Here is a 22,761-nt window from a genome sequence, read left to right on the forward strand (position 1 = left end):
CAGGGTGGCAAAACCTCAGTTTCACACTCAGCCTAATTTTACCTCGTTCAAAGTAAAATTGTTGCCATAACCTCACATAAGCTGACAGCCACACAAGGCCATTCACAGTCTGTACTCAGTAATCAGTGCAAGTTTAGGACTCCCTTATCCAAGAAGCTCATCCTTTGTCCACACAAATACGTTTCTTTGAAACATTCTATACTTAACTCATAAAGGATTTCTTCACAATTTAATGTATTGGGAAAAAAATATGTGAAAAGGTCAATTACATAAAACAAAGAAATTTAGAGACTGTATTACTGATGAAAAAATTATTTTAAATTATTTCTAATGCAAAGAGTGAAAATGCTACTTTACATGGTGCCATGACCTCAATATTTCGCACAATTTAAATTTGTAGTAAAAATTGCATCCAACATAAACTACACCTTCTGTATGACTTAATGCAGAGCATGAACAGGTTCAACTACATTTGAGATTAAAAGACACCTATGCCCTTATTTATTATCAAAGACAATCTAGTAAAATCAACTGAAAAGTTTCCTTTATTTACTTTTCCACTAAAGATAGCAAAAATTCAATACCAGTGAGCTAGAATAATTTAAAATAGTGCTGTGTTTTTCAGTAACAAAAATCCAAGACAAAAAGCTTTCCCAAAACAAGCTGCATAAGAAGAAAACAGTATCACAAAATAAAACACAAGCTGAATGCTGAATATCAAGAAGTTCAATCAGAGTAATTCTGTCCCATGCAACACAAAACATTAAATGTAAGCAATACCCAAATAAATGTAATTAATAATAATGCCCAAATAAATAGAATTCACTGACCTGCCAGTGTGCTAGTGTGCCGAAAGGCTCTGACTTGTGAGTCTGAGAGCCCCGTGAGCAGGGAAATGACAGTATCCATCATATACTCATCATAGATGATGCTATACTGACATTGTCGGACGAGCACTCCAATGAACTCACAAAAACTGGATTTGAACTTTTTCCACTGGGGGCCAGCCATAGTTAGTGGATAATCTCCACTATCCTATTAAAACACAGAAAAGGAAACAGGAAACTCTTTCAAACCCTTTAAAAGTTATTTCATTAAATAAAGATTAAGAAGAGATATGTGCAACTTTAAAGTCAAAATCTCAGAGGCATTAAAAATGATACATCAGAAGAATGTGATTCCATAAATATGAATATACTTTGCAGCTGAGGATTGTTATAACACAAAGACAACATTCTAACTACTAGTTCTTCTTTTCTGTTTGACACAAAATAAAAGGAAAAAATTATTTGCCTTACAAACCTGCTTTGTTACACTAGAATCATCACATGAACAGTTAGGTGACAAGTTTAGGAACAGGTCAGGATCATAAGGGAGTTTACAGGGAAATGCTTACATATCAGACTGAAACTTCCTGAAGTCATAAAATTACCTACTTCAACACCTCAAATATAACAAATGTGTGCCCTCTCCTGATATGGGAGCCCTTACAAATAACAGTAAAATGACAGGGAGAAATAAAGAATCATTCATGTCAGTGCCACTATAAACGGTTTCTTTAAGAGGCTGAGCAACAAAACAGGTTGAAAAATAAAGAAAGTACCCATGAAAAGGGATTAGAAATCTGAGAGCTGCTCATTAGAATTCTATTACAAGAAAGACTGAGCATGACATTGTGATAAAAAAACCCATGTACCAACAGTCCCAGGTGTGGCTTTTTAAATTTCACACAATATTACCTTAGAGTAATCAAATCTATTTATGCATTGAGGTAGTTTTAAGGAACACTAAAATTCCTTTAAAGAAAAGGATATCACATTTTCCCCTCAGTTGAAGTTATGGATTTTTTTAATTATTGGAGGGGTGCCAGTGAGGAGAACTGTGTCTGTACTAGACAAATTTGGGGAGGAGGTTTTAAAGCTACATTTATGTTCTCTGAACACAGGATGAAAGGAACACCACTCAAACCCAGGAAAATCAAAAACAAATGAAAGCCAAATGAAACAAACAAACAAAAAAGCCAAACAAAAACCAAAACCAAAATAAAAACTACAAAAAACAAACAAAACAAAAAGAACCCCACCACCCACCAGAAAAAACCCCCAATACATCTAATTTACCCCAACACTCTGTCGAACAGAAAAATGACAATTTAAAGGGGAAAAAACCATAATCCCCACGAAAGGAAAAGCATTAGTCTTCCACTGGAAAATAATCAAATTTAAATCCCCATAAATTGTAGATTAATGAATGCATAGAAATAAATTTAGCGACCATTTAAAGAGACAATTTAAGGCTTTTATATAAACAGCAAGATAGGGAGGCATCCCCCACAGTGCCACCAAAGTAGGAGTTCCCACTATTTAAAAACTGAAATTCAATATTGATTTCTCAAACCATTGATAAAATAACTTGCATACATGCAGAGCTTCACTTCCTAGTCTTTTAAGTTCAGTGAAATAAGAGTTTAACATTTTCATTCATAAAAGTCCTGGAATTTTTGTAACTCCATATTCTTGAAATAAATATCTTGAAATAAATGTGATCCAGCAAGATTAGGACAGGTAAAAAGAAAATAAAAATAAATACATAACCAGCACTTCATTAAATTACCTCATCAAATTCTTCAGTCATTTTTCGGATTATTTCAGAATTCTGCATATGTCGGAACATCTCTGCTGTAACAACTCCTACAATTCAGATATTAGGTCATTAGCACTGTTAGTATGAAAGCTGTAGATGGCAGATGACATGCCTCCTGCTACAATGTCAAAATAACCCATTTTCACCAAACCTACTGATTACACATGTATATTTTTATTAAATTTCACTTTTTTTCTTCTAGCATTCATGTAAAACAAATACTTAACACCATTTATTTATGTGGGGTTTAAGAAGCATGTTCATGTGCATGTATACACCCATCTAGAATTAACTCATTCACTCAATCAGAAGTCAAAGGTACTTGTGTCAGACATCTGTACCAGTGAGCACTACATCATCTGAAGTGACCTTTTGGGACTCAGGATTCTAAATACTGCAAGACAATTTCCAACAGCTGTATTGTTATCTATTATCTTCTGCACTATAATAAACAGAATGCTTTCATGAAATTTCTATTTGTCTTGGCCTCAAATTGTTAGACCTCCCAAAGTTTACTGCAAAATTCATGACAAGGATCATCACAAAAATCATTAAAAGATTCTGCAGCTTTATCTTGTGACAAAAATCAAAAGGTCACTACTCTTTAAAGTGCAGATAACCTCTGAGGAACACTGTTAGCTTTCTTGAGATTTACACTTGTTAAAAGTTTATCAGGACAGAGAAACACTTGAGCAGAACAAATTACACCCAGACCTCCTCTATCAAGCATAGTGACACTGCAAGACAAGTTACCTTCTCTTCAAGAGGAGGTGAGAGGTAAAAGAATGGAGGATGCAGAAATGAGGAAAGAAAAACCAAAAAAAAGAAAGAAAAAAAAAAAGGAAACACAATCTTACTGTAGACAGGCTACCATAAAATTGTCCATAGTATCTTTTGAAATAAGCATGTCTACAAAAGCTATGAAGCAATCTTAATCAATGATAAAACATAGGTATATCCAAATTAGAATTCCAAGACTGAATAAGTGAACTATCAGTGTTAGGAAAGATGATTTGCTGAAATAATAGCAGGAACAAAGGAAGAGGAAGCATATGTTAAGTACCAGTACTGGTCTCTATCTGCTGTAAATACAAAAGGCTTAATCAACACTTTAAACTGCAGTATAAGATTTCTAAACCTCCTGCTCCCACATTCAGAAATACTTGTTTAACTCCAGGGACCTGAAAATGTAAACTAGCTCTGGGGATGAAGCCTCAGCAGTATGAAAGCAAAGATTGAGAATCATGCTGTAATATTACTTAAATGGATGAGTAACCAATTCAGTATCTTACCTTTGCAGCCTGAACACTGAATAAAGAAGTTAATGAGATCAAGAAGTGCTATATCTCGGTCATGTTTGTATGACTCTATCCAGTCATCCACTACAGACTGAAAGAAAATAAATAAAAAGGCACTGCTCAGTTTTCATAAATGGAAGACATTGTTACTTAACTGCTTTCAAGTAAACATTGTTACTTAACTGCTTTCAAGTAAGCGGTTCTTCTTCATCCCTTTAAGTAACTTGAACTCTCTTTTTTGATTACTACAGAACTAAATGTTTAAATGTTCTTTTACTGCTGTATGTTCTCAAGAATGCATTTTATTCTATAAACATATACCAGTACAAAACTGACACCAGAACATAAAGCACAGGAATACCATATCCTTCTACAGTAACATTTTTGGAGGAAGAATGCAACAAATAATTGGGGTATTTTACAGAATCAGGTTTTTTTATTTACACCCTCCCCTGCTCTGCCACGCCATTGATATTCCTCTGAAGATATTGTTTGTGCATTCAATTCCAACAGTTACAACTCTCTATATTCTTCAAAAAAATGTGTCCCTTGGATGAACTTTGCTTCATCCACATTTGCCATAACAGGATGAAGAGCACTGCCCTACACTCCATGGATATTATTTACTCTGTAGTCACTAAGCCAAAGAAAAACAAGCACGTTTTATTAAAAGACCTTAATATGAAGCAATTAAACCTGTGATAATCATTTTGAGAAAACAAAATTTGCATGCAATTATGTTTTAACCATCCATTTGTAGAGTACAAGCCATCTACTGCCAAGGTCATAAAACACAGACACACAATTTTATTAACACAGGTACAAGGGACTCGCTGTAGTATCAAGTTTTCATGTTTGACTTTTTTTAATATGTTAGTACCCCTCCCTAAATGATGGAATAATTCAGAATTTCAAAAGACAGCTGGACTATGCACCATCTCCAAGGCTTCCTGTCTCTATTCTCAGTGCTTACTCTCACAGCCAATATTGCTGTGAGGACAAATAAAACATTGCCATCAAGAAAAACTTCTGAACAGAGATACAGCTAAATCCCTCTTCCCTGAATCTCAGATTGTTTATAGTGTGATGCACAACTGTTGTCAGCACAACAAAAAGAATTAAAAACTCAAAGTGAGTTTTTAATTAAAAACTCAAAGTGAAACTGTCACGCTCTTTCCAGTAGGAAAAGAACCTATGAACTGGACCTGAGCGGACTGACTTGAAGGGAAGAATGAAATATGGAAAAAACAAATTTGACTTCTAAAGAAGGCCACCATGCAAGAACTGAAGAATGATAGGAATGGAACAAATATTTCCATTAGGCAGCCTTGTGTTCAGAATCTATTCAATTTAAAGAAGTACCAGCAAAACAGTTGTTTCATGAAACGTTTTGTCTGAGTGAATGAACCACCTCTTTTTGCCAAGGAACAGACACTAATTCACAGGATCACAGAATGGATTAGGTTGGAAAAGACCTTTGAGATCGTCGAGTCCAACCTATGACTTAACAGCAGCTTGTCAGCTAATCCAGAAGGTACAGAATAGAATTTAAAATAAAATAGTTAACTTAAAATTATTACCAAAATTTTCCCAGATAAACAAACTCTGAAGGCCATGGAGAAAACTTTGTACTCTGACTGCTGAAATGGACTTTAGTTTAAAACTAATTTGAGAATTTTTTTCTTCCTAGTTTTAAAAAATTGACAAAGATTCAGGTATCAATTTCCCATTTCAACAGAGTAGTCAGACCTGGCAAAGGTCCATTTTACCCTTGGAAAGCAAAATATTTTGACTGTATGTAATTTTAAACAGTTAAAAATTCATGAAGATACAATTACTGATTACTGGCTGAACAAGCTGCACACAGAGCAACAGAGAAATATTATTTTTCCATCTGCTTTGAAATAGAACAAAACCAATGATGGAAGAATCAAAATTTCTCTGTGCAAATACATCCAAGTAATTTGCTCTTGTTCCCAGCTGTAATGCAGGAGCCTGTAAACCTTGAGAGAACTGCACAGCAACCCAGCTTCCTGCATGTGTATTACAGGAGCTGCAAACTCCAGATTTCCAGTCCTAAAGATAGTCTTTCTTCCACACAGCCAGGAGTCACATGAGTGAGTCAGCAGCAAAGCTTCATGGCTGACAGGCTTACACTTATTACACTTTAACCCTATCTCGACTGGGAGACTCACAGCCAAGCAAACACTTCAGTGACCTATCTGAATTTTTAAAAAAAACTAGCAAAGACAGTGCTGTATTTCTTAATAGTCTGACTTCCATCCTGTTGGTAAATGCAGTGGGGGGAGTACCTAATGTAGATACTTGAAGGGGTTAAATATACCCTAAGTTGACTTGGCCGGAGTATATTGCTACACTGTAATTGGCTGGAATTTGGGTCAGGAAATTTAAAGAGGAGCCTGGAAGTTCTAGCTAGTGATTTTACTTTGGGTGAGAGAAAAGAAGCAACTATTTATTTTCTGATAAACTAAGCTCTGGATGCATGTAAAAATTGCAGATTCTTGTTAGGTTCTATGACAACAATAAGTCTAAACCACATTTGTATTTAGTTATCACCACACAAGGAGGACTTTAAAGTCATGCAATCTAAAATAACCTTTCTTCATTCAGGATACTAAAAACTTATTTTGAATTGTAGTATGAATTTATTCATTTCATATGTGATTATTCATGAATAACATTTAGAAATGAAAAATCAATTCATTCATATTCAAACATCAACGAAGCAAAACCACTTTATTTTGATTCTTATATATAAGTAAAAACAAAAAATGGAAGGAAGAAAACTACTTTAGACTTCATTTGATTAAACTGCATGTAGAAGAAAATATTGTTATATTTAAATTGTATCTACATCCAAGCCAAAGAGCTGTCCCAGGTCTTACCTGCATAGCACTCTTGCCCATTTTAACTACTTCAAAGAGCATCATGTTTTCCACACCATTCTGTTGGTGATGTCCATTCATCCGATTTGGACCACCGGGTTTCCCTCCTCCGTTTCCACTTTTTCCCTTCTCTGCTGGTCCTTTTTTTCCTTTTTTACAGGTCTGCAATCACACACACAAGAGGTTTTATTCAATTATCATGAAGTATTAAGAAAAAGAAAACATTATCCATACCATGACAAATAGAGGCAAGGCCTTTGATTTTCAACAACCCTATTTTTTAAATGTCAGTGTATCTGTGTGTGTATGTATATGCACATATAAAATAAAAATTCGGAAGTTGGGAACAGCTGATCCTGAGTGATACAAAGACCAGAAAGAACTCTACAGGTTCCTTCTCCCCTCATTTAAAATCTTTAAGCAAGTAAAATTGTGATTAGTGATAGTGTATACACAGATCTTTGTTGTATTTATTAGTAAAACAGATTATACATATTTCCTTTTAAACAGCTAAGGCAATTTCCTTGACACATCACAAAGTCTCCTCTGCAATTCATTAACCTTTTGTTTTTTCAATTAAATAAGCTGGCAAGTGGGGGGGTGAGGAAGAGCAGACAGGTGGTTTGTGATTTCCCAAATCAAATATGACTCACAGAAAGGAGAAAGAACATTAAGTACAAATTACATGACCATTGTATAAAATCCATCACCACCACTCTGCACTGGCTCATGAGGTGTCCAGTGAGGGGTCAGAGCCCAGGCCAGCACGGCAGGGAAGGAGCCACATGTGGTGACTGTGAAGCCTGTGAAAGGCACATGGGGAGGACAACTGCCCCAGGAAGGGAGAGAAGGGCTGGGAAATGGGTTTAGACCTCCCACTCCATGACTGTAACCTCCTGTCTATAACCTGTTAAAAAAACTCTTAACTGAATTATTGTTCTGCTTACTTTTCAAACTAAAAGACACAGAATACATGATGAATTTAAGTATAAGATGGAAAATATACCAAGAGACTGATCAAACCAAAGCTTATCCTTTCCTCCCCTGCCTCCCTTTTGCCTTCAGAGCACTAAGAAAATACCATAGGAACAGTCAAGATGAAGCATTTCCATACAAATACAAATATGAACTCTCCTCACAGAACACTTGCATTTTCAGACAATATTCCTTCTTGCTCATTCAACTTCAAAGAAAGTGCTAAACTCTTCAATTTATAACAGTGGAAATGTTTCAGTATCCCTCAAGAGTGAACATACTTTGCCTTTGCCTTGTTTTTGGTTTTTTCCTTCAATATCCTCAAAGTCTGTATCAGAAGAGAAGTGTGTTTCAGACTCCCTGCAAGGATAAAGAGAAAAACCATTCACACATTTCATCAGAAACATTCTTAAATATACTATATAAAATCACAATATGCTCTCAGTCTAGTAAGTCAACACCAAAGAGGATGAACTGGATTCTTTTGGTCTGCTTAAAATAATCATTTTACTTCTCTACCCAAAAGTGTAATTTGTACCCAATTCCAAATCTTGGAAACTCAAATGTCAGTTTCTTTAAAATTGTAGGAAGACAAAAGGCTTAGTAAAATTATGCCAAAAACACCAAGGAACTGATGCCTGAGGGAAGCCAATGATTTGGCTTTAACTAAAGCATTTGGAATTATATGTTTTAAATATTAAGTGACTCACACCAGTTAAGGGCAAATATATCAACTACTTGATTTAAACCCAGATTTTAAAAAATATTTTAAAAACTTATTTAAGCTACTGCTGAATTAATACTCAATAAAAAAATTTAAAATGCTTTTACCAACATCTCAATAGAAAATAAAAATAGAACACCATCCTTTATTATGCTTCCTTGTTTCCAAATGAAAGTAAACCATAACACAAAAAAGACACAATACATTTACAAACATAACAACAAATTTTTCAAACACTTACTGAAGGAGAGTAAAATCAGTTGGTATTTCTGGAGCTGCTATCATTTCTTTATCATCTTCTGGAACACCACTGTATTAGAAAGATATTCAAAAAGCAGTCTGAAGTGTAAGCTTACTTTTCTTTCTTTCTTTGTAGCAGACAACTTCTAGAATGAAATAAATCAAAACATACAGTCAAAATTATTCCACATATGGAAGGATAGAGTTGCAAACACAGAAGATATAAATTGCACCATCCTCTATTTCCAACCAAGCTTTTTCCTCTTTTAAAGATTTTGAGTCCTATCATGATGCTACTACAAAGTGACGCCACAAATGGTAAAAGCATTGCAGAAAAATAATAATATAGAAATACTGTAGAAAACCCAAACAAACAAAATGTAACAATAAAAAAAAAAAGCCAACCCCAAAAAACCCAACCAACCAAACAATAAAACCACCAACCACCCCGTATTTTCTGATTAGGATGAGCAAACTGGAATGGTTTTCATTTACACCTCTAAGTAGCAGAGCCCAAAACTGATCACACTAGGGTAATTCTAGTTCTATTTGACCAAACCAAAACCAGACTTGATGTTGAACTTGAAGCACAGTATGTGTATACTTTAAGATATTATATATAGCAACTTTGCATCTCCAACTTGCAAACTTCCATTTAATTTTCCTCTGTTTAATCTCTTACAACAAGTTGTTATAACCAGCTGCTTCACAACTCCATATCTTCCAGTTGATAAACCAGTCTTACAACAGGTTTAACATTTGAAGCATTTGACAAGACTCTTAGGAGTATCAAGGAAGATAATACATACTATCCACAAAGTACAAAGGAAAACACTGGAAAAACAATTGTTTTAGCAAGAAAACTAAAGATTGTGAAATACTTGTTTTAAACTTCATTATATTACTGTTCATTATAATAAATTAATGTTTTTCTCTTATTTTTCCTGTTATCAGTGGGGGAAAAATATCCAGTATCTTCCTGGATACTTCAAAAGCAAGTTTTAGCCATCCACTAAGTTTTCTGTGTCACTTGGCTCCCCAGGTTAACTTTTACACAGTGAAATTAATAAAGTATGACGTTTGTGTATTTTAAAGACAGAATACTGAGGAGAAAAACCTTCAGAGTCAGACTGCTGACTCTATAGCTTTCTGGAGTGATTAGGTATTTGAGGGAAAGATTTAGTTTTGGCATGCTAAGCACATGTTGCTCTAAGTCTGGTAGCTCTGCTCCAGAGACTGCATTTCAACTGAGTGTGTGGCAGAGAGGCTGGACAGGTTTTCTCCTGCAAGTGCTTATTCTGAATGCTAGGGGCCACTGTAGCTTCCAGATTTAGAGAGATGAGTGAAACCATAAACTCTGAACTTATTAAGTTCTCTTTCTTCACATTTTATGTAATTACATTAAAGTAGAGAACCACAGTGGAAATAAATAATGGCAAAGGCAAGGAGGTTCAAGACGATCAATCTCAAGACAGTCTGCAACTACAAAAGCATATTCCATCCAAAACACAGCAGAAGGTAAAAAGCTTCAAGAAAAACCATGCAGCAGAATGGCAGCACCTTCTGCCACTGCATTCCTCCCTTCTCTAAAGGCACCACATGGGCACATGACCAATGCACTCCATTCACACTCTCTGTAGCAACCACTGCCCAGCCACTCACCATTGTAGCCTCTGCCAATTCAGTATCACCCAATTAAAGTCCCCACTAAAATGGGCAAAACACAACTCAACTATTTTTCCCTGAGATTCTCAAGTTAAACTGGTTCAACAGCAGATTTCTAGAGACAAGGCACGGGAAACACAAGACTGCATAGCCACCAGCAGGGAAGGGAAGGGTAAAAATCCCTTCTTTGGTGGCAAGGTGCTATTATACCATCCAGGCCATCTGTGAAACGCCCTACTCAGAAGCTAACATATCGAAAAGCTTTACACTTTGGAATTGCTTTGTGTACTTTGTACTTATTTATCTCTTAATATTTACTTTTATTTCAATCAGCAACTCAAACTTGGAAAAAAGGACACACTTTAATGACTTGGTCATCAGGGTTGGCACCTGCTCAGCTGTACAGAGAGGGGGGGAACAGAAAAAATAAAAACGAAGAAGAAAGAAACATCTACACAAGTTCTTTTTGAGGCATGATTGTGATTCAGTCCCAGTGCAAAGCAGAGATGCAAACTTCAAAAACCACCAGTTTCAAGTTCAACCTGTCTATCAATGTGCTGGTATTTGATTCCTTCTAGTTTACATTTTTCAATGTTCAGAGGCAAGACATCTACTAAAGTCATAATCTGGACCCTTACAAGCAAATTGGCTCCTTATATGAAACCCAAACATACCATCCTACAAAATTTTGCAAAAACCTCAATAAATTCTTATAATTACAGAAATTAAAGAAAAAAACCCAAAACCATGAAAAAGAATGGGCAAATTATTAGAGTACTTATTCTCTACATCAAACAAGCCAAATAAATCAGTAACAAAAGCTGTCTGCCATTTACAGCAACTTGAACTTCTTGTCAGAACTGTTCATCTTAGTACAGACCACAAAACATCAGAGAAAACAGCATGTCAGAATCACCTCCTGGAACAGAACAGACATATCAAGTTCTTGCCTGATGCTGAAGCATTAATACTGAGATTCATATTTTTCGTTTTTTCTTGAAGGTAGAACAAACTTAGCCCTCCTAAGTGCAACTAAATACTGGTATTCTGGAAAACAGAAGCTAGAGAGGAACACCTGGCAATGGTGTACAAAGAAAGAGTGTAACAGATCTCAGGCGTCAAGCTTAAGTCCCAGCAATGACCAAAAACTCCCTCGCATTTGTCCTACTACAGAATAATCTTACAAGATTTACACACATCCGGAATGCTCAGCCAGCAAGGTCAACTCAGTCCAGTAAGCCCTCTCTGGCAGTGGCCAAGAGAAGCTGCCCAAGGAAGAACACTATTTTCTTTATAGCAAAGTTTCCCTGAATGCCTTCCTGGCATCCAGAAATAATCTATGGATTTTGCTGGCCAGAGAGGTTGTCCCTATACTTCACAACACCTTATTTTTTCCATTAGTATTTCCAAATAGTTTTTGAACTCAATCCTCAATGGAGGGTCTTCCATCCAAGAACTCCCACAGCCAAATTCCATACTACAAAAAGGCGTATTCTTTGCCTTGAATTTATTACTTTCCAACTTAATGTCATGTTCCCTTGTTCTGGTATGGGAGAAGAGTGACACTGGTCATTCCCCAAGCTCCTTCATATCATTAAACACCTTCTGGGAATTCAAGACTACTGCCATGCATGTCTTTTTCATGCCCACACTGGATGACTCATTCAAAGCATGTGGTTCAGGAAGTCAATACGGAAGAATTCTTATACAAATTATTTTCCTACCAAAACTTTTTAAATATGTCAAGTTCATATATCACAGTGAAATCTGAAAAGAAATAAGTGAAATTCTTGCAGATGTCATTCCAAACAGTGCAAGTCTACATTATCTATTACATGAGTTCTAATAAACAAATTGTTTTAAGAACTCTAGGAAGTTAACTCTAAACTAAACAGTATCATAAAAATTAGTTCCTGAGTTTCTTTTTTGGCATGTTCACAGAATTCCAACTTTAATTTTCCCAAGCAGATACTGAAATCTCTCAAGCCTGTGAAAACTTTAAAAGGCATTGAACTTTGTGAAATCATAATTAAATTATTAACTATAAAAAGAAAATGTATCCTGCTGAAGGATCACAAGGTGGAGCTCTAGCCTAAAGCTAACTGAAGAAACTCCAAAAGACAGGTCATCCAGAGGTTGACCTAGTTATTTCTCTGCAATAAACTTTATAACAGATTGCTAAAATTGCAATAATATTGTAGCACATTTCCTTTAGATTTGTACTTAGATTGTTATGACACCAGAGGATCTCTTCATCTTTTTGAAATAAAGGCACATAGGTGTTTGACTCCAATGACTCTTACAAAGACAAAAATGCATACAGCTACTGTAGTATGACTAGCCTCAGTACTTGGCTTTCAAAACAAGAAGGATTTCAAAAAACATTATAAAAGCAGAAACAATGCATCCCTTTATTGTACCTTGCTATTTAAAACTTTGCTAATAAAACATTACTGAACTAAAAAACCTACTGGAACAACAGGAGCAGTCCAGCAATCATACATCAAGCTTCCAACTATAAATGTAGGAGGGGATCCTACTTAAAAGAATTTGACTGTTAAAAGCAAGAGGCAAGCACAAAACACTGTCAAGACTCCAAAAGCATATTCATTGAAAAACAGATTTAAACCTTAAAGGCTATTTATCCCTATTACATGAATATTTAGGTATGGTTGTGATTAACTCAAATACACTGGTCAAATGTTGACTCTGCCAAAAGTGGACAGAACTCACCAGCACAACTCACACAATAACACATAGGCAGTCATCAGCAGTTGCTGAAGGCTACCTGTCCTCCCACAATTCCTATTACATGCACAGATCTGTTCATGCAATTCAGTGAGCAGCGTTTGCTCTAAGAATATACCTAATTATATATGTATACACACACACACACACACAATAAACAATCACAAAAACAGTCCCAAACATTTGTGTTTTATACACCTGTGTAAATGCAATAACTCCAGTGTTATTGATCAAGCTCACTGTGAGGTTTCAGGTAGATGGGTTTTGGTGAGGAGTGCTCTCTACACAGGCTGTTTATTTTGGATGCTGTTGGATCCTTGGCACCTATCACCTGGAAGTCTTATAATAAAAATCAGTAAGACAGTTATCATTTTGTTGGGAAGGCAAAGATGAAAATTTTAAAAAATAGCTACATGGCCAGGACAAAGATTTGGGTAATGCAGAATAGGCTGTTCAAAGATGCATTGATTTTTTCCTCTGCAATTCAATTAATCACCTGTAAAATCAAGGACCTCACTTAATTCAGAAAATTAAAACTTCTCAAACTGTGATGCTGAAGAGTATGGCTGAAGTTCATCTCTGAATTATTTACCTATCCATGAATGAGAGATGCTGATGATTCAGGACCAATTATACAGCAGCAACAGTTAAAATGCTAGTCAGATATAATTTAAATAAAGGATCAGGAATACATCCAGTATTTTCCCTCAACTATTTTAGAAGAGAAAGACAGAATCAACTACATTATATCCCTCACCCCTTTTTCTGATAAACTAGAATGTGCCTAACCTTTTGTTTGATAAAAACGGGTTATTCAGGGGGGAAAAAAAAAAAAAAGAGAGACAAATCTGCTCCTTCATATGCCTTTTGCTTCTATTTCTGTAAGTGGACTTTTAAGCAAGATTTTGAGCAAGTGTATGACATTCTCTACAGACCTCAAAGAGTGTTATTTCTACTAACAGTACACAACCTAGTATGTCAGCTGCCAACAAGCTTTGAAGCAATTCCACAATTTGAGTAAAATACAGAAAACATACTTCAAGTGTAATTCTCTAATGTAACTGTACTTTAATATTAGTTACAACCATATCACCAGTTTTGATCATATTAAGATAGTGCAATCAAGAGTAAACAAAACAATAATGCAATTAATACCTTTATCTGTGTGGTTATTTCTGCGCTGTTTGCTTAACAAATGAGACTTGCAATTCCTTTACAGTAAGACCTGAACTAGAGACCATCAATCTACATTCTTCCTTGCTTACCAAGAGAGACATGGTCAATACACACAGCACCAGTCCACTGTGCCAAAGCCACTGAACAGTTAACATGCCAACAAAGAACCTAAATGACTGAATTCCCTAAACTTCCAGCTGCTACACCCCCTCCACACCACTTGGGACCATACATCCTTCCATCTTTCAAAAAATTTTAAAAAGCCATGTTATGATGGTTGTTGATTTTATGCCATCACTAAAAGTTTTTCCCCTGGCCTGCTCTTTATTAATTTTTGATAGCATTTGCTTTTTAGTTCATACAACAAGTCTGCTGAATAAGTGGGAAAGAGCCATCTCAGAACATGCTTTTCCAACACCGTGGGCTACTGCAAGCAGTATGTTTTCCTTTCCTCTCTTAAACACACAGGAAAGTTTCTGCTCATTCTGGCACTCAGGCAAACCAGCAGCAAGCAAATTATAAAACCAAAATCACTTCCTTCCCCCATGATCAGCCTTCCATTGGATCAACCAACTGAATCGACTCCTCCTGCAGCCACACAAGTCACTGGATGCAGCATGGGCAGCTGAGCTCTACCCTCACAAAAAGCCAGTGAGGAGCTTTGCCAGGGTCAGAGCATCACCATCAGCAGCAGAGCTCTGCTGTGACACAGGACCTGCCTGTACCAACATGGCAAACTGCAGGCCATGCATGGTTCCTGCCAGGATTCCCACCCTTCTCTTGGGAGGAGCCACTGCCAAAAGCCTGCAGTTCTGTGGGGCTGAGCAGGCACCGAGACCCCAGCTGCCCACTGGCTCCCACTCACACACCTGCCAAGGGAGGAGCAGCCCTGCAGATAAGCACATGCCTGGGACACACACAGCACCTGTGACAGCACCTACTGTCTCTGAGTTCATCAGGCACCTGCCCAGGCTCAGCTGTCTCCTCAAAGCATTCTCCCTACTCCTTTTCCACATGCATTTCCTCCATTTACATTATACAGCAGACAGCACACGTACCTACAGAACCATCCACCTCTCACCACCCCTCAGCCAGAAGGCAGCTGAGAGCATGTGAGGACTCCCAGAACCTGAGAGAGCCAGCCAGGAAACAGCCAAGAACATGGAAACACAGGCCCCCAGAGGTAATGCACACACTGGTCAATACAAAGCAAAATTTGTTTTCACAGTTCAATGCTATGAAAGCAAAATCTTAAACAGGCTTTATTGAGGGGAAGAAGGAAGAATGAAAGAAAAAACAAATTTAAATGGCATATGAAAGAGGTCAGGCTAAAACACAAAGTGAAAAACTTGGAGACTTTACCCCAATTTTAGAGACTTGAAAAGTGAATAATATACAAGGACCTTTGTGCCACCCTAATAAATCTGCCAATCTCAACTACACGACTAAGTAATCCTCTTCTCATTAAAAGTACTTTTTGATTTTTGCTAGTTTTATTAAATACGTGGAACAACTATTACAGAAGGAAAAGACCTTGCTACAGTGAGTGCTTCACAGTCATAGGATTGCTCATTAAAGTACCATTAACAACATCCATATCTTTAATGAAGTTAAATGCTATTTTGAAACATAAGTACACTGTTGCTGCTTGAGTCCTATGAGGTTTTTATAGTGGCAAGTAGTAATTCACACTGTCCAGTAAAATGTGGCTTTAAAACACTCAATACATGCATTACAATATCTGAAAGATTATTGAACTGTAGAGTAAATGCAATTATTATGCTTATTAAAGGGGAAAATATCTGTGTTACTCTTCAATGATCCTGCCCAATGATATTCCCAAGTTTTGTTAAAATGCACCTGAAATTCCCATATATCTTTTAAATGGTTTGGGTTTGGATGTCTTAAAAAAAGCAAAGGTAAGATAACAAAAGTAGAAGTTACACCTCATTATGCTTGTCACATCTTTCCTTGCCAAAGAAGAGATTGCTTCCAGATGTTGTAGTCTGACTGTGTGGAAAATTAGGCTCTTAGGAAGAATAAAAGCCAAGTCAGATAACAACTAAGACTTGAAAAAAATAAATAAATGGGGGGGAAAAATGGGGGGAAAAGCCACATATGCCTACTTAAGTCAAAAAAGGAGTAGTGGTTCATTTATGATACAAGGCAAGCACACCCTCCAGCTGCCTAAGCGCCATAAATTTCCAAACTAAACTACAGAATAGAACAATATGCCTCTTCACATCCTGATTTTTCAAAAATGTACTTTGCACATCCCCTCAAAATCTTCACTCTTGTAAAAGCTAGGGATGAAGACATGCACAGTCCACAGCAAGCAGGTAAGCTGCTCCACAGCTTATCCTTGAGCAGAATTAGCACTGTTCAAATGTACAGCCAACAGCAAGGAATTACTTCAGTACACACAGTGGAAGCAGGGTTTTCCAACTGACAAGGCATTCCCCATAAAGCAAGTTCTGGTTTTTGTTCTGCTACTGATCAATACGAGCCTGCAAGTTGCCTCACTTAGTCCTACTGCTTTCCCTCTTACCATATAGATTTTCCTCTTAAAAAAGCCCAGGTCACTAGGGGTTTGTGCCCAAAACTTTGGGCATTTTTAAGAACAACTGCATTTGATTAAAAATTCTGGAGGAGGGGCTATACAAGAGCACACTGCAATAGCTTCAGCTGCTATTCTAAGATACAGTCAGTATTAGATGGCTGAAATAAGGGAAAACGCTGTAAAATAAAACTACTGAAGAGTGGGAAGTAAAATCTCTCAAGCACATCTCCCAGTCAGCTGGTATCAGCCCAGGTCACAGCACACTTGGGATAGTCCTTTAGAGAGCCCCCAGTACTCCCCTGCATGTTGATCCCAAGCCTTCCAAGATCAGAAGGCAAAAAGTGACAAACTCTGTTCTATGTTTGGTCAGCTCAGATTTGCCAGTTTATTAGCTGAAGCTTTATACCATTCAAAATGTTAGAACTGGCTCCAGCCAGTAACTAAAAGATACTAAATTCACCACAGAAATAAACAGAAAAGAATATAGACACAAGTCAAATGGTGTTAGTCTTACCTGGACCTTTAATTAAAAAAAAAAAAAAAAACCACAACAATAACACAAACAAAAAAATTAAAAATGGTGGGGAGGATACTTCATTCACTATAATCCTGTTCTGCCCAACCAGCCCAGCTTTTTTTTTCTACCAGGCCTGGGCTACAGCAAGGCCATCATTGCCCTGGGCCCCTGCAGAGCCACAGCTGCTCTGCACCCAGGGCTGGGTGCTCTCCCACCCTCCCCATCATCACCACTGCACCCAGAGTCTCACAGCAGCACTGGAAAACTAATTCAAAGGGCAGCTCCAAAGACTGCCATTACCTTGCCATCCATGTCCATCCTTCCCTGGCCCAAATGAAAATCTATGCCACCAAAAACAAAAAGGAGTACTTAAGAAAAAAAGAAATAAATATTGTGCTACATCCAAACCAAGCATTATGAAGCTAAAACCTAAGCCTTTCATACGTGGATTATGGTTCTTTCAACAATCAAACTAAATAATCATCCTTACAAAATAAAATTCAAGCAAACTATGCATGTATGAAAGAGTTGGCTTTGCTTCTAAAACAGAAGAAATAAAGATAAAAACCTTGTTATTGTTCAATAAAAACTTCTCAGCATCTCTGCCAACCTCAGAACGTCTGTGCTCCATACATCCTCAGTCATAGCTTAAACATTTTTAATACCCAACATTTTGTTCTTGTTCTCCCTCATAACATTTGGGCTAAAAGCCCAATTGGTTTGTTCAGAGATCTGCAGTACTGAATACCAATTTTATACAAAACAGCAGTTGTGATGCATAGGCTTTCCTGCATGCAATTTAGAGAACTGAATACACCCACAATGAAAAATTTTCATAACCCATTAATTAATTAATTACTGGACAAAAAAAATACATATTATCACCATTAAGTCTAAACACAACTCTCTCCTTTTCCTTTATTCATCCTAAAACAGAGTCCTCTTAAAATAATTTTCTGAGAGAGATGACTGGCACTGAAGCCTCATGTATGGATACCTAGAGCTAACTACTGACTTTCACTGAACATCCAGAGGAAAGCAGCCTGGCCACCTGCATATGTCTTAAGAACATTGCAAAAATATTGGCACTTCAGCTCTGTAATTGCTTACTTGGGGCAAGTAAAAAATTAAGCCAGCTGGGAGTGCTCTAACAAACCAGGCCTGTTTGATGAAAGCTAACATGAAAAAGAGTACCAAACCCAGTTTTTTTAGAGACCAATCTCATTTTCCCAGGTAAGATGACAAATATTGAGTAAGTCTTGATGTGTGTAAAATATTCTGAGGAAAAGGGTAGTGAAATTTTTCCTTTTGAAGTTAACTTCCATTATAAGTGCCTCTATTACTGTGCAGGACTAACCTTTACATAGGAGCATCCATTCTACACAGACCTAAAATACTTAACAAGTAGAGCTAGTTAAATCAATCAAAATGAAACCCTTGGTTTCTTCATTTAATCTTAAAAGAAAAAAAAATATCCATAAAGCTGTATCCCTACATGTTTGCTTTTGAATAAATCCATCATGTAAATAAAGCTAGTAGCTCCCTCCTCTTTCAAAAGATAGTTATACCCTACAGCTAAATTTATATTATGTTGAAAATTCACTGATGACATTATGCAAGTACCACAATTCATAGTAAATATTTTATTTGAGCCATGTTCAATACAATGAAAACATTAAAACTACAACTATCAGACTTACCAACTCAGCAACACAGTAGAAGCTGTTGAGATAAGGTACTTACTTTCAGCCTTTTTCCTGTATTTTCTTAAAAAAAAAAAAAAAAAAAAAAAAAAAAAAGGAGCAGTAGTGCCAGATGTCTCTTAAACAAGCTACATGTGCTATGATTTCTCCCCCTTCCCCCACTCCAAGAGAGGCATTCTGGAGCAGGGTGTACCTACCCTATAGCACCAGCGAGCTCCATTCCCAACTGCCCCACACTCCTGGAGGTGCCTGAAACCTGCAGCATTTTTGCAGCACCTGGAGGTACCAATCCCCTCACCACCAGCACATGGAACAAGGCTTGCATGCTAAATATTGCTTTCTTTTTTCTTCCTTCCAGCTGAGACAAAAATGCCATCTTGGGCATAAGGAAAGAAATCCGGCAATTGTTTTTAGCTGATGTCACACACAAGAGGAACATCCTTTTTTAGCCATCATATTTTACCAGTTCCTTCACCATAGGGCATACCAAAAACCATTTCTGCCCGCTAAATGTTAGTTGGTAAGTATGCACAAAAGATAGAATAAGGTTACATTGCAGTGTTGACTGAATTTACATCAGCTACAGCTTAGCTTGTACAGCAGTTTCATAATAGTGATTTTGTGTGGCAAATTCAGACACAATTACTGCTGACCAACCTTTCCTAGGATGCTTAACAAGACGCTTTTGGGGAGGAGCTTGGGGGGAGAACTTTACTAGACTGATAATTACTATTCCACTGGAGAAGGAGGGGAAAAAAAAACAACACCAAAAAACCTACAAAAAAAACACCAAAAACCAAAAAACCCCACCAACCCAACTCAAAAAAACTAATGAAACCATTTCATGTGCTCTGGCATACAGTCAGATCTATTAATGGCAACTCATCTGCAGTGACAATTAAAGCTAATATTCTGAACTTGCAAACAGAGAAGATTGAAGAGCTGACAAATCCCATCCTGCTGATTTCCATGGCATGGGAGGTAACCTCTGACAGAGGGATGGAGAAGTCAACTGCCACAGAGAAAGTCACCAGAGGAAAACTAACAAATCTATAGTTGTCCAACAACTGCAGGGAAAGATACTTTATTCACCATAGTTTCTGCTTTTAATTTATTATTTGAACTGTGTCATCTTCTTGTGGTTTTCAGTTTATGATAATATTTGCCTTATCAGTTTGCAATTACCTCTAATTATTAGAACAAGAATTGCCAGAATGCAAGTGCTGCATCTCTCACCATGTCTTCCCCAACAATTGCTGTAGTTTTGCAATTATCTGCATTCCTACTCCTAGCATAGGTTTCTCTGTTTTGTCCCAGATACCTGCACCCCACCTCCCCACACTCAAATCAGAAACAGGTAACTCAGCAACTGAGAACACAACTCACTGTTACATATTGAGTTTTTAAACTCTCATTCTCTGACATTTCTCAGTAAATTAAAATTCCAAGTATTTTGAACAGGTGGGCAGAAGAGGGATTATTTAAAAAAGGCACTACCTCTTGCAGAGTGCTTTGATCTTTCTACCCCATTTTATGTTGTGCACTGATGCAATGCTGAAATAAGTCAATACATTTTCTCTAAACATATATTTAATTTTCTTAAATAGAATTTGAACCTTGCTGAATCCCTCATATTAAGTTATTCAGTTCTCCTAGATACCTACTCAAGAGCAGGGTTTCTTTGACTTAATTAGTTACCATCAATTATATAATTATTTATTACTCCTGTGTTCAACTCAGAAGGCTCTGCTCTTACTCATGTCTAACAGATTTGGTTCTCCAATTACTTCTACCAGAAATCTGTGATCACCACTCAGGATTGTTACATCAAATCATAACACCTAATAGCAAATAACTTTTTAACTAGGTAAGATTCTGCAAAATCATTTATTACTTACAACAATTTCACAGCTCCTGAAACCATGATTTGCTTACAAAAGAAAACTTAATTACATGCAGTTTGTCAACACAGGGTTGGGCTATACATTATGGGAAAAGGGAAGATATTTAAAATTAGGTAACTGGATTAGGATTCATGCATTTTTAAATACCTTTATAGAGAGAATAACCTAATATGCTTCAGTATCATCAAGAAGCAAATTTTTTCAAGTCATCATTTTAATGCCCCAGGCACCAATTTCAAAAACACTGGATGAACACTGATCTTGTTCTACTATTACACTACAGTAATCTCTTTACATTACTAATGCAAACTGCCAACTTTGTGTTCTTACTCAAAAAGTCACTTACTGTTTAGAACTGCTGTGGCAATAACTCAGCAGTATAGGATTCTCATGCTGTTGTACCACTAATCAGGATTACAAGTATAATATCTTGTTTCAACAGAAATGGAATTCCTATACAGGCAGTCAACAGGAAGTTAGTATCACCTGACAAAGCAGCTACACAATCTTTAGTTACAGTAGCACAATGCTCCAACTGAAACGCGTTTACCATCTCTCCTTTAGGTTGCCCAAATTAGCGAAATGTAATCACTTCTAATGTTTCAGAGTACGGTTTAATTGCTCACCTAACATATATTAAAAAACTCTCATTGTTTTGGTCATGATCTATTACATGTGTCAAAATATCAGTTACTGGTCAATCGCCTGCTCTGGAGAAGTAACTGTATAAACCTTAAAGAAACTCACTTAGCAGGGATGTCTGGGAAGACTCAAATGGCAATAACCAAAAGTTACATCTTTCCAAGATTTTTCTTCTCCCTATTTCCGCATCATTGACTGTTGCTTTCACATGGACATAACATTAAGAGTTTATGTATATAAATCACATTCTGTTTGCAGTAAGTTTCCTATCCCCCACAATACACGTGCCACGGGCCATTGATGCATATACCTGGATCCTCTGTGATTCCATGACCTTGAAAGGCAAGACTAATATTCCATGCAGAGGATGCTTTCTCGGCATCTGACTGTCTTGGTCTTGAAACAGTATAAAACAATTTCCAGCAGAAGTTAAGAAGAGGTAATATCATTCAATCTAATTGTTAGACAAGAACATTTTTATCCGAGTGTAAATCAGGTTGGCGGTTGTTCAGCTTGACCTCCACTTACTATAATCTTGCCCTAGGGTATGAAAATCCTAGATCATTAAATGCTACAAATTTAGTCTTGCAAGCAACCTAAAGCGAACCTACAATCAGAGCCACAGTTTTCAACTGCTGTTGAGTGTTGCAGTTAATAGTGATAATAGATAACACAATGTTAAACTGGGCTTTTCTTTGGCAGATTTTAGGTTTGGGTTTTTTGTGGTTTTTTTTTTTTTTTCCCCTCAAGAAACACAACTACTATCTCTATCCTTAGTATATGATTTTTTTATTTCAGGGTGGTTTTGAGATTAAGGGAAAGTGACCATCCTTTAAATTCAGAGACCAAGAGAAAAACAACGTACTGTTTATTAAAATTTAGATAGAGAGATTTCAGTTGGAAGTTTTTGAACTTTTTCTGAGAAAAGATGGGTTAAGACAAAGCTGCCCACTTCTTTCAGATATGAGAAACATTTTTAAATGCCAACTTTCCTACAATTCTCTAGACAGTCAACAGACATTTTAGGAACTGCTACCAATTCATTACTGTGAAACAGCTG

At 36.8% G+C, this 22,761-nt stretch overlaps 1 protein-coding gene across 5 annotated transcripts in view; it reads right to left on the reverse strand.

Moving 5' to 3' along the window:
* STAG2 (STAG2 cohesin complex component) overlaps positions 1 to 22,761 on the reverse strand; it is a 73,282-nt gene that overhangs the window by 28,094 nt on the left and 22,427 nt on the right. For all 5 annotated transcript variants that reach the window (XM_059859647.1, XM_059859643.1, XM_059859645.1 and 2 more), the window contains exons 2-7: positions 8,788 to 8,932; positions 8,104 to 8,182; positions 6,848 to 7,009; positions 3,936 to 4,032; positions 2,614 to 2,690; positions 831 to 1,035 (exon numbers count right to left, since the gene is read on the reverse strand). In XM_059859647.1, the coding sequence (XP_059715630.1) occupies positions 831 to 1,035; positions 2,614 to 2,690; positions 3,936 to 4,032; positions 6,848 to 7,009; positions 8,104 to 8,182; positions 8,788 to 8,831 (664 nt within the window). In that variant the 5' untranslated portion in view covers positions 8,832 to 8,932. The remainder of the gene's footprint in view (positions 1 to 830; positions 1,036 to 2,613; positions 2,691 to 3,935; positions 4,033 to 6,847; positions 7,010 to 8,103; positions 8,183 to 8,787; positions 8,933 to 22,761) is intronic.

The sequence above is a fragment of the Haemorhous mexicanus genome, chromosome 14 (genome assembly GCF_027477595.1).
Source record: "Haemorhous mexicanus isolate bHaeMex1 chromosome 14, bHaeMex1.pri, whole genome shotgun sequence".
Taxonomy (NCBI): Eukaryota; Metazoa; Chordata; class Aves; order Passeriformes; family Fringillidae; genus Haemorhous; species Haemorhous mexicanus.